The sequence below is a fragment of the Haliaeetus leucocephalus genome, unplaced genomic scaffold (assembly GCF_000737465.1).
Source record: "Haliaeetus leucocephalus isolate CR32 unplaced genomic scaffold, Haliaeetus_leucocephalus-4.0 Scaffold240, whole genome shotgun sequence".
Classification (NCBI taxonomy): domain Eukaryota; kingdom Metazoa; phylum Chordata; class Aves; order Accipitriformes; family Accipitridae; genus Haliaeetus; species Haliaeetus leucocephalus.
Window position 1 is genome coordinate 12,232,343 of NW_010972676.1, and position 12,760 is coordinate 12,245,102.

Sequence of the window (12,760 nt, forward strand, 5' to 3'; positions counted from 1 at the left end):
CCCCCAAACCAAAACAACTCCAAACTATGGGAAGATACTTTATTAACGGGCTTTTATTCTTTTGAATATTTTTTATAGTGGGACGTGCTAATTCTAGAATTAAAAATAATTAATTGTTAATTATCCATAGCACCCTTGACTTCTCCAATTTGTTGTTTGTCAGCATGTAATTTATAATGACTGCTGGTTCCAGCCTCACTTTCAGGAATGCAGTCTAAAAATGCAAGGTAGAAAGCGATGAATGCGTGAAAGACTAAAGGCAGGGTGTGACTTTGGTGGCAATTAGATATAATTTGAAGAATAGCTGACTTCAAAAGCATTGACCATTGCCACCTTTTACACTGCGAGAGTAAACAGGCTAGGCAGACACTTGTCTGTGGCCACAGCATGGTTGGCATTACAGTCAGCAGTGTGTAGTGGTGTAGTCCAGACTAAGTTTTCCTTAGCACATGTCTACAGCTCGTGGCCTAAGAGAGACCAACTCTTTTTCTAGAGGAGAGTTTAGCTGTCATCTTTCTGTTTGGTTCCTGGGATTCTTGGAGTCCCATAGTACCTTAAACTGGAAGCAAGTCTTTCACTGGTCACTTAAGGGGGGTGCTGTGATGGACACCAGAGTTCAGCTTTCCTTTGTCGTATGCTAGGCTAGGTAACTGGTGATGTTATCCTCATTTAAAAAGGCTGTTAAGTCAGGTCTTGGGTTTTCTTCCATAATCTCCTATATTCCTCCTGCATTGCAGCTGCAGCTGTGGAGGAAGCTGTATCTAGCAAACTGAACTATGTTTTAGGAGCGGGGGGGAGTGGAGGACAGAAGGAACAGCAGAGGAGAGAAACACATTCCTGAGAGTCCTTGCTAGGGAGCATGAAGGGTATGGGAGGCTGCTCAGTTATAAAAGTTGTCCTCCACCCTTAAGCAGCTGTTCTGGTTTTGTGTGTTGCCATGCAGTGTTTGAACATCTCGGGAAGCCACAGATGTTTGACTTTGATTCATAGGCAGATTTGATCCTTATTCCTAATGCCAGAGCCTTCTGGCTAAGATTACCCTGACACAAATCCTGCTCCCAGCTTCCACTTCACTAAGGAGCAACATTTTTGGTACATGTCAGGTCTGGCATTTGGTCCTCAGCTGTTTTATGGCCACTTCCTGTGTTTATATCTGGAGATTTTGTCTTGGCTGTGGACATGAGATTTACTCAGAATTATGACAATTTTCTGTGAACTTTAAGTAGTTCCTGACACAGATGTTTTAGAGAGAGAAATGCACCTTTGTATTCTGTGGCTTCAAAAAGTATTAAATTGAGAAAACCAAGTACATTAACAGCACAGCTTAGATCAGCTGTTCTTAATGTGTTCCAGTATGAAAACAACTTTTGTGACTGGCTGGTGTTAATACACTATTAGATATAAGTGTCTGTATTCTGATAGTCTGAGGGCATCCTCTCCATTGTTCTTATGCTTGTAATCCAGTGTTGGTCTAATACTGTGAATATGTTTGCATGAGAATAAGTTTTCTACTAGTTTTTATATGATGGAAACAGTGAAAGTAGCCAATTCTATGCAATGAAACAAGGAGTTGAAACAGAGTTTGGCTGGAACCTAACAGCTGTTTGATCTATATCCAGCTGTAGGGCCCAGATGTGCCTTCCCTCCATCATGTGGTGGTGGTGGGAAATAGCCCAGAGAACCAGCCTGGTGCTTCAGGAGCCTGTGGTAATTCAAAGATGATCTGGAATGAATCAGGTGGTGGAGGGGCTGTATGTCTCCCTTCTCCCATGATATCTCTTTCTGCTTTGCTTTATACTTATTTCTTGACCTGCCCCTCATCTTGTCAGTCATTTGATGTTTTGTTTTGTACTTCTTTTTCAGTTGAGCTTATTCTGTCTTAAAATTTTCCCTTTGGAATAGAGCTTTAATTGCTGAGCAGATGTGTTGTCTTCATTCTGCCTGTGCTAACTGCCTTTATCTCTCCCCTTCATCTTGAATCTTAGACTTTTAGCTCATTAAGTCCTGTGGAGCTAGAACTCTTTGCTAGTTAAACACACTAAAAAAAAATATTCTTATCAGATCTTGCTGCAGTTCTGTAAACAAGCTATTTAATCATGCTTTTATGCTAATGCCAAAGAAACAAATAAAAATTGTTTGCACTGTGATTATAAACAAACAAATACAAAATTGCAGTCTAAATATTGAGATACTTTTCCTTCCTTGGTTGTGGTTCTGCACCCCCTGTAATGCTTTCTGAAACAAGATTAAACTCTGGAGACTTTAATTTAAGTTACTTTATTTTCTTCTATAAATTATTAAAAAAGAAATTGACATTGCCTGAAATCCTTCATGGTCTGAAGCTAGAGAAGAGGCAGAAGCCAAAATGTAACTGTGCAGGAATGTGCTTAGATATAAAACCTAGGATGTAACTGTGGGAATGCCTTTAGATGCAAAAACTGGAATGCAACTATGTGTTAGTGAAATCTGCAAAAAGCTGGGAATGTCATGTTCAATGTTTGAGAACTTCAGGCAATTGGCAGTGTTATTCGGAACTATTCTTATAAAAACTGCTTTTCTTGAGTTTGGGGCCTGATCCAGTCCTTTTTTATTTTTTGTTCTTGGCTTGAACTCGTGTGAACTAGAATGGAATTAGCAAGAGACAGTAAAGCTGTGGTTCTGGGTACTCTCTCCTCAGCAGTAAGGCCGGCTTAAGAAATTCCTGCTCCAAATAGTACTTCCCTGTCTGTCTTGCCTTTTCCAGGAAGAGTTTTTCCTAAGAGTGAAATGTATCCCATCCAATTTTCCAAAAAGCATTACAGAAGCCTTCCTATAATTTTTTTTTTCCCAAGGCGGACCACTACTGGTGACCAGTGTGGCTCCGTGAACAGTTGTGCTGGAATGACTGAAAGAATGAGGCACCCTGTGATGGGAGCAAGGGATGGGAATACAGCTGTTCCTACCAACCTCAGTGTAATGTGAAATCTGAGCCTAATTGAATAGATTTCTGTAGTGTAGCATTCATTGCCAGAAATTAGTACATTTAAGCTATCAAGGCAATAGCGTGATGAAACAGCAATGTTCATGAATTCTCTGAACAAAGTGTCATCCTTTCTTAGTCTTCTATTTTTGTAGGTAGCAATAAGCAAGGAAGGAGGTGTCAAAGGAAACATCAGCTCTTAAGCAAAAAAAGTTATGCTTTAGAAATGCTTCACGAAAGAAGCTTTTGCTGGCAAGTAAAATTTGACTGGCCTGAAAGTTGCAACCAGTCTAGACTAGAGGCAAATGATGTAAACAAGTGTGCCATCTGAACTTACTGCTAAGGCAGTTGACTTGTGGCAAATGCTGTTTTTCATAATCTCATTGCAAGGGCCTTCATTAAATAGCTGTAGGTTCGTAGGTTTGCAGGTTTGAGCCAGATAGTCACCAAAAGAATTACTTAAGAGATTTCACTCAGACTTTTAGTTTCTTTCCTTTCTTATTACCTTCAAACATATAGACCATTGGTTATACAAGAAGAGAGGAAACCTATTTCGATGTGACAAACATTAGGATTAATAAAATTTCATCTCAAATCTTTATTACTAAGCTGTATGTTTTATCAGTGATGTGGTTTTTCTTTGTACTGTCATATTTCCTGCAATTCTTGTGGTTCTCTAAAATCTATGCTTTTTTATAGTTGATGTTTAAGTGAAATTGTGATGGCAGTAAATGAGTTAAATTAACATGTCCCTGCCCCTTCCTCCCAGTCCCAGAGTATTTTTGTGTAAAGTTTTACAGGAAAACATTTTTTAACCATGCAGGGCAGCTTTAGAAGAAGTAGAAGGAGATGTGACAGAACTGGAACTGAAACTTGACAAGGTAAGCTTTTTAATTCAAGCATGTCTGCTCTGAAAAATATAAAAAGATGTGTTTAGGTTTTGTTTTAAAGTTCACAGCTGGGAAGTGGCAGTGGCTGTTCAAGCATTCTGCTCCTGCAGAGGGAACGGATTTGGGTCGAGGGCACAGCTGGGCCTCAGAGACCCAAGCTTGAGTAACAGCAGTAACAGCCAGTGTGAACTTGCTTTCTCCCCCAGCTGAGGGTTTGGATTGTGCAATACTCTCCTGACTGTATGGCCCCCTCACACTCATGTGATTCAGCTCCACAGTGGGAGCCACATGCAAACTAATTCAGCTTTCAAGTGAGTTAAAAGTCAGGGGTTGGCCATCCCTGCACTTAGAGCTTATGTTTTATGACAACTGCATACTGTAAGGACATCTGGATACTCTTTGTTTTAGAGATTTAAAGTCAGTGCTTTCTGTATTTGGTAGGCTGTGGCACAGTCACAGCAGGATAGGTATAGATATCCTTCACTTTCGTGTGGAGGACTTAACCACTGTAAAATTCATCCTGCTTTTTGTCATGCTTTGTGCATGTATATAAAAGGTTATATGTCGCATCTTTTCCGTGCCTTACAATCAATTTATTGGTTTTGTTACCAGTAGTATTTGGAGGCTTTTGTTCCTTCTTTGCTAGTATTTTGAGGGTGGCTTACTTTTGTTTTACATCTGTACAAAGACTCCTTTCCTTAGCATTTTATGTTAAATGTTTAAAATTTTTTTGCCTATGTTTTAATATGGTAGGCAGATGTCATTTGTTCACCTCCTTAGCTACCTTTTTAATATGAACTTTTATTTCTACAGCAGTGGGTTAGCTGCAGAAAAATAGAGGTGAAGTCAGTGTCCAGTGTTAAGTCTGAAGACTTTTTGTTACTACTTGTAATATTTCTACCTTTTGTTGTTAATAATGTAACCATTTGCTCTTTCAAAATAAATTTAAGATACTTGATTTTTGATTTGGTGTGACTTTTGGTGAAACTGATGGGCATAAGACACATTTTTACTGTATGGGTGATGAATCTCTTTTGGTAGATTAAACCATGTAAGTATTTAAAGGATCTGAAAAAATCTATCTTGGAAGTTTGTGTTTTCCACTAATCTGAAAGGGTCATTTTGGGGGAAAAGAATTCTCAAATTCCATAAGGGGCGCTATTCAGGGCCTTGTCCCCAGCCTCTTGCATGAAGCCAGTGCCAGGTATACCATTCTACCATGTAAAAGCTATAATTGTAGTATTACTCTTTGCCCTGAGATTGTATCCTAGTATTCTTTAAAACAAAAACACCCAAACCCATTTACTTCCCTGACAGGAAAGCAAGTACACGAGGTAAGTATTTAAGTAGTTCAATTGCAATGTGCAGTCATCTAGTATAACACTTAAGTTGAAAGCCAAGCTTCTTGTGTGAGCTGAAGTAACTATGGCCTGAGGGTAATGATTTGTCTAGACTGGTTGGTGACTTTTTCTGCTCAGTTATACTAAACTTATTTTTATTGTTCCACAATTGTGACTTTGGGCGATATTATCTGCATTTTTTTTTTTCCCCCCTCTGGAAGAAAGGACACTGGGTTCAGGATTGTGAACCACAAGAAAAAGTGAAGGAAAAAAAGGATCATGTTGGTAGTGATTTTTCTGTCCATTGTTCAAGCAACTTGGCCATTCATCAGAATGTGGGAGATGATGCTCAGATTTCTTCTTTTCCTAAGAGGGTCTGAGCCAATATAAAAATTACTGGGTAAATAAAGAAGGTCACTTGGGTGGTTTCTTTGCCCCAACATAGGATCAAGTACTTCTGTGTTGTTCTTCATGAAAATTTGTCTAACATCCTTGAAAAATATTTCAGAGGCAAAGGTTCAGTCTTCTGATTTTATTCTCAGTTTGGTTTAGGATGGGGGAACTCAGTTATAATATGCCTTCTCTCAAGAGAGCATCTTGGTGATCACACTAATCATTCTTTCTTTCATTAATGGCCCAGTGCATAAGTGGTTCAAAAAGTGGGAAAACATTCATCACAAGATACTGTTGGTCTTCATATCAGACTCTGCAGTACCATGACAGCTAAGGTGCTGACCTAAGCAATGAGTGGTAGGGATGGAAACTCATCAGAGAAGTACTAGTCTGTTGTATGAATGAAAACATGATTGATTTTGCCTTCTAAGATGTAACCATCTCTCTTCAGTTGTGCTTTGTGCACATAGCCTTTTGCTTTCTTGTGCCTGTGTTCAGAGTGTCTCAAGATGAAACAACCGGTGTGGGTTTGTTTTGGGTTCTTTTAGCTCGGAAACCACAAAACACTTATATGCTTGGGTTCTAACCAGTTATGTTTTAGTTGCTGCACTTTTTGCCCTCATACAGCCCTCTCTCTTGAAATACATGCAAAATCTCCGTTAACAAAAAAACAAATAAAAAATAATAACAAAAAAATTATAAAGAGTAGTAACCTTCTCAATGGCATATCAGTTGACCTAGAATAGTATTTTTATAGCTGTCACTATACAATAGAAAGCTTTTCATAGAATGTGGGGCTCTGTAAATTTGGAATTTAACTTCTGAAATCTTTGTTTCTTAGATGTAACTAAGCTCAGTGTGTTTCATGGTTATATGGTGATGTAAAAAATAAAAAACAAACACCAAAAACTTCTACTTTATCATTTTTTCCTCCTCTTAGCTGGTGAAGCTTTGTATTGCAATGATTGATACTGGGAAAGCATTCTGTACAGCCAACAAGCAGTTCATGAATGGAATTCGAGACCTTGCACAATATTCCTGTAAAGATGCGTTGGTTGAGGTAAGCTCTTTGAGAGATGAAAATGGAAGGAGAAAAACATAATTTAAAAGGGGTAAAATATAACAGTTGGCAAGAGTAATAGTTGAAGTTTATTATTTACCTTTTTGCTCTTTTTTTTTCTTTGAGATGTCTTAAGAGTGAGCTTTTTTGACTGTGGTGCACTGCAAGGGTCCGTGCTGTTTAGTTTCAGCTTTAACCTGCAATGTCAAGGGGTTTCCAAATTCCAGAAAATATGTGTTAAGCTAGGAGTAGTCATCTTGCGAGGAGTGGAGAAAGTCAGGTTGAAGCTGTGGACAGCTGCCCTGTTTACTTTGCTAAATAAAGGGGTTCTAGTCATGAGGTCCTAAAACCCAGTTCTCTGCAACTAAATTCCCGGAGTCGATCTCTTGTGTCCTGGAACTTGCACTCTCTAATACACAGAAATTTAAATGTTTAAGTGTACAGAGCCCACTTTGATGGTGTAACCTCAGACTAATGTCTTGTTAGGCTAATTTGGAACACCTAATATTTCCTGTCTGTTACTTTGAAATGAGGTATGAAATTGTGTAATATGCAGGTATAATTATATGCACGTCTCTGTGTATATCATCTATGTTTAATGCGTGTTATGTAATAGCACATCAATTGTACGTATGCATCTTCACACACTGGTTGAAATAGATAATGCCTGTAAACTTCAATATAGTCTATGTGCAACTGAAACTGTTGTCTGGAAATTTACTTGCTAGAAACAGTGCGATGGCAAACTAGTAAAACTTATATTATTTGATTCCAAGTAGGTTTTTGTTACGCTTGTTGTGTAAGCAATAAGCTGTTATACAAATATATTAGGGATTGTTGTTTTCTAACTGAGACATTGATTCTATAGATTGATGTCAGTGTTGCTAAGCATATCAGCTGTGAGGCAGTAGTTACTACAATGTGTGTGTACTGATGACTACAACATGTTAACCAGGTTTTTGGTGTTAGAGTATTGAATGTTAATAAATATTTAGTAGTATAATATTAAATATTGTAAATTAATGTGTTTAAATTAAGTTGACTAAACTATGGAAGTTCACATAATTTGAATTTTTCCTACTTTGCCTCAGTTTGGTCCTTTACATATAGGTAGGTAGCAGTAACATTTTTGTTGCTTGTAGCTTTAATAGATTTACTTGATATTACCCGCATGTTCTCCTAGCATAATGGTTTTAGTTTAATAGTCATGCTAAGGAAAATCAACTCCCAAGTTCTTTACTGAAAAGCTGTAAACCTCTGAAACATTGTTTTTGTGCTGTGTATTTTGTAGGGCTTAACTTAAACCATTTTGTTTTTCTCTTTACAGACCAGTTTGACAAAATTCTCTGACACCTTACAGGAAATGATCAATTATCACAATGTAGGTATTTCTAGCTGAAACATGACACTGATAGCTTACCTCCAGTTATATTTGATAACAGAATAATGCTAAAGTTTTTCTTGTTGATAGTATTTGCAAAGTCATAGTTTAAGTAGTATTAAATACCTCTCATTTTATAGTTGTAAATATTTTATTTATATTTTGTTTATGAAGTATATAAATATCCCCTTTTCTGCAGATTTTTATCTCGCTTTATTTTTTGTTTGGAGCTTGTAAGCTTTACTAAAACCCAGTGCTGTAAGACAGAGTAAATACTGGATTGTTTCATCTTTTTTTTAATCAAACTGATGGGCAGTAGTGACAAAGTATGAGCATATTTCTTTGCTGGACTGAAATAATGATTACCTCTTCCATAATTTCTACTTTTTTCCCCCCATCCTTTATAATGCATAAAATGAAGCACCTCTGATTTGTGTGTAGTTTTCTTTTTGGAAGTATGACGGATTTAGACAAGTGTAGAGAAAGGAGAAAATGCTAGCATTTAAGACTAATGGTGATTTTTAGCACGTCAGGCTTCAATGGAAAGCTCAGTTTTGCCTGGATTGAAAACTGATTTATTTTTTTCTCCTCTGAAGAGTTTAGTCTTGTATCCTGAAAGCCAAAGGGATGTGTGTGTTCTTCTGTTTTCTTCCTCTTTCCTTGGCCCCTATTGTCTTTCTTTCACTTTCCAGCAAATTGCTGGAAAGCAACTGAAGTGTCTCCAAAGTGCTGAAAATATGCAGGACACTCAAATTTTTTAATTTTTTTTTTTAATACCACTAGGCATTTAAAATGTAATGAGATACAGAGGATGCAGTTCAAACAGCTTCAGCTGAAAATAAGTTCATTAGCATTAACTTAGCTGCTTAGAATTGTCGTCTTAATAATTTTTTTGAAAATGCATTCTTTCAGAAGGGAAGGGAAACAAAGGGAAGCAGGCTAGTGCTGTTGAGTTGGATTTCCTTTCCATTACATGAGATGTACATAGCTACACCTAATACAATGAAAACTGTAAAGAGGGGAGGAAGTGGACAGTGATACTTTGATGGTATAGAAAAGCTAGTGCAAAGGTTCAAAGCAGCAGTAGTGGGAGAAAGTGTTACTTTCATGTCAGTGATTTCTGCAGATTAGATTGAGCAGATGAATCAAGTTGGCTGTAGCTATTTTAAACTCTTCATCACACTTCTTGCTGCTGGTTACCCTCTTAACCATGTTTTTGCTATATGGTATGCTCTTTGACACATCTGACCTAGGTCCTCTATTCTTGCTGCTGTTATTGTTCTACGTGATTGTGGATTACAGTGCTCTGGTAAAATTTGGCACAGCACAACTGTCCCTCTAGGGCAGTTTGAAGGCAGAAAGCAAAGAACAAGCTATATTAAAAGAAGATTTATTTGCAGACTTAAGTAGGACCACTCTGAGTTCTGCCCTGCTTTTTTTCCCTCCACTTCCTTGCTGTGCTCGAGCACAGTCAGTAGAACCAGTGCCTTTATCAAAAGGCACAAACATAAAAAGTGAGGCATGTTATGGTGTTCTGATGTAGAGCTTTGCCAGACAAGTTGTGGTCCCTGCGTTGCTTTTTGTGAATCTATTTGGTTCAGCTGGACTTATTAGCTCAGAGTGTCAGCTCTGTTGTTGTCCTAGTTGGCAGGAGAACCATCATGAGTGAGAAGAAGCTAGAGGAAGAAAGAGGAGAAGTAGGCATCTTCCAGAAGAAGGAGGGAAGGGGTAGGAGGTGGTCCCACTGAGATCTGGATGACTGTCAGTTTTCTCATATGAGGCTTTGCTACAAATAAGGCTAGGAACCAGACTAGTGCAGCATCTTCACTGATTCAGTAGTGGGGGAGTAGCTTTGACAGCTTACAGCAAATAGCAGCTTTCTTAGACTTGGTTTGGAGTGTGTGAAAGGTAATGTGTTAGGCTGTAAATCTAGTCAGATCGTGGTCTGGGCACTTTTTTTCTGTTCTTTTAAGGAAAAAAAATGTATACATATTTTTCTGCCTAGCACTTTTTTTCTCTTCATTACTGTAAGCAGAATTTCAAGGCTCATATTTCTGGGAGTCCACTAATCAGTTGAGTTCCCATCTGGTTATACTCTTTCTGTATTGATCTTGATTGGTGCACTCCTCAGGCACTGGCAAGCTTAAATGTCAGCAGTGGGAGTAGTCCCAGCATGACTTCCAGCTTGTCAAGAAGTTCTTTATCTATTCTAGTTGTCTGTTTTTCTGGTTTCCCAAAGTGGGAACACAAACAGGATCTTCCATTTGTTACTGTTGGATATAGGACAATTCAGGTTGGAAAGGGCTGCAGGAGATGTCTGGTTCAACTGCCTGCCTAAATCAGGGTCAGCTCTGAGGCTGGAGCAGGTTGCTTAGGGTTTTATCCCATTTGGTTTTGAAAACCTCCAAAAATGGAGACTGGATGGAGGCTATAGTACCACTGTTAATGAGTGACTTAGACTCAGTCACGTTCTCTTTTCCTCAGTGTTTCTAGAAAAGAGAAACAAGCTGTTAAGAGTTTTGCTGTCAGTACTTGGCATTGCATGGCTTTTCATCCCCAAATTTTGTAAATAGGGAAACTAAGACTGAGAATGTTTAAAGAAAACATTGTTTGACCTGAAACTTTGAGTTCTTGACTTGCTCTTTCAATAAAATTATTTAACACTTAAATATCTTTTGCCTTTTGGAAGAGATTCTATTCAATTGGGCCAACTACTACTTCCTTATATTCTTTCACCTCTTTATTTTTTGTGATTATGCCTTGTATATTTCCATAATGCAGAATGGGAGGTGTAGAGGAGTTGAAAATTAAGGCATCATTTGTGGTTTGCACAATAAGTGGCAAAAGGATTTGTCCCATAGCCATTTACCTGTTCTATTCTGTCCTAAAACTCAGAGGATAGATGTGAAGCTGAAGGAATGTGTGTTTTCATTCCTCAGTTAGAATTTCTGGGGTCATAAGAGAAAATACAAGTTGTCTAACATTCAGGTATGCTTTGGCCTTGGAAACTTAACAAATTTCTCAAGCTTTACAATTTGAATGAGTAGATTATATTCTGCATCCCCCCCAGCCTCCCCAAATCATAAGAAATTTGAGAAGCATGGCTTAGGACATTTAATCTTGAAAAAGCAGCAGCCATTCTTCTTAGCAGCAACAGTGGGTGTTTTTTTACAAACATATTATGTAAAGGAGATGGTACTAATTACTCATGTATGTTACATTTTCAGCATTAATTTCAATCTGTTTGTTTGCCAGAAGTTAAGGGCATGTTCTTTCTATGGTTTAATATGTCTTTTAGTTGTTGGTTAAATTGTGAAAGTCTATAAGAATTAAAAAAGGTTGTTACTTAGCATTCAAAGTTGTTTCTTCAAGGCTGTTTGTACAGTAATATTCTTGACTGTTTAATAATCATAATAAATATGGTCTATGAAAGTGGGCATGTCTTACATTGTCAGGATGAGAGAATAAGATGCCAGGAGCTTTTGTCTCCTTATAACCACAGTCTTTTCTTAAAGACCACCAAAAGGTGTTGGGTTTGTGTTGTTTTCCTTATTTATTCCATTTTTTTAAATTTCAAAACTACTTTGAAGGGGTTTATATTTTGATATTAGACACACATTGGTTTAATAATAATTCTCATCTAATTCTGCATAATAACCATGTGTATGTCTAAAATGAAGAGTTATAAATACCCTTAAGTTATTGACCTACATAATAATGAGTTTCTTTCAGATCCTGTTTGACCAAACCCAAAGATCAATTAAAGCACAGCTTCAGACTTTCGTTAAAGAGTAAGTTAATTTGCACTTGTGATGGGAAAATTATAGGTAAAATAGAATTTAGAAACCTCTGATTTGAGTGGGTTGGTGAAACAACTTTCCTGAAAATCGCCAGCCCTAAACTGAGAAGTTGCATATTAAAGCTTGTCAAAAATCACCCTAAATCAATAAGGCTTTAGATCCAGCTGCAGGAATGTTGAAATAGTATGAATTACTGATCTTAATTACATGTTGTCATTGTCTAAACTTAGGGGAAAAAAGTGCTTACCAAAGCTTTTCCCCAGTAAGCATGAGATGCATTTATTTACATTTCAATTTTGTCCTTTCCTCAGAAGAGAAGGACAGAGAAGCTTCTATCATACTTTGTATAATTTTCATTTGATCCAAGCATTTATTGAAGAATATGAAAACAAAGAAACTAGCTATAGCAGTCACAAGCATGGTCTGTCTAATCTATCTTTAAATGCTTTTTTCATGCTCCGGAATTAATTTGTTATCCATCTTTCCTTCTTCTTTAGAGATATTAGGAAATTTAAAGATGCAAAGAAACAGTTTGAAAAAGTTAGTGAAGAAAAAGAGAATGCTCTAGTGAAAAATGCCCAAGTTCAAAGAAATAAGCAACATGAAGTGGAGGAAGCAACCAATATTTTGACTGCAACACGGAAATGTTTTCGACACATAGCTCTGGATTATGTTCTTCAAGTAAGTGCAGCAATAAAAGTTATTTAATCTGTTCCATATAGTTAGAGATCTGTCCTCTAGCAGTTCTTATTGTAAGCTTCTCAGAAGCTGTGGAGATTCAGTGAAAAAGGAATAACTGTTTGCCAGTAATTTCTTTTTTAATGAAATCTGAGCAAAATTAGTTTACTTGATGCATTCCTATTGCCTAATGCTTTGGTATTCAGTGCTGTTTCTGTAACGACACAGTTTAATTTTCAACTTGAACATTAATTTTGGA

The 12,760-nt window shown here is 37.4% G+C and overlaps 1 protein-coding gene across 6 annotated transcripts in view; it reads left to right on the top strand.

Annotated features, from left to right (window-relative positions):
* ACAP2 (ArfGAP with coiled-coil, ankyrin repeat and PH domains 2) overlaps positions 1-12,760 on the top strand; it is a 71,479-nt gene that overhangs the window by 15,699 nt on the left and 43,020 nt on the right. For all 6 annotated transcript variants that reach the window (XM_010568379.1, XM_010568383.1, XM_010568380.1 and 3 more), the window contains exons 2-6: positions 3,783-3,840; positions 6,523-6,642; positions 7,970-8,023; positions 11,756-11,814; positions 12,321-12,504. In XM_010568379.1, coding sequence (XP_010566681.1) covers positions 3,783-3,840; positions 6,523-6,642; positions 7,970-8,023; positions 11,756-11,814; positions 12,321-12,504 — 475 coding nt within the window. The remainder of the gene's footprint in view (positions 1-3,782; positions 3,841-6,522; positions 6,643-7,969; positions 8,024-11,755; positions 11,815-12,320; positions 12,505-12,760) is intronic.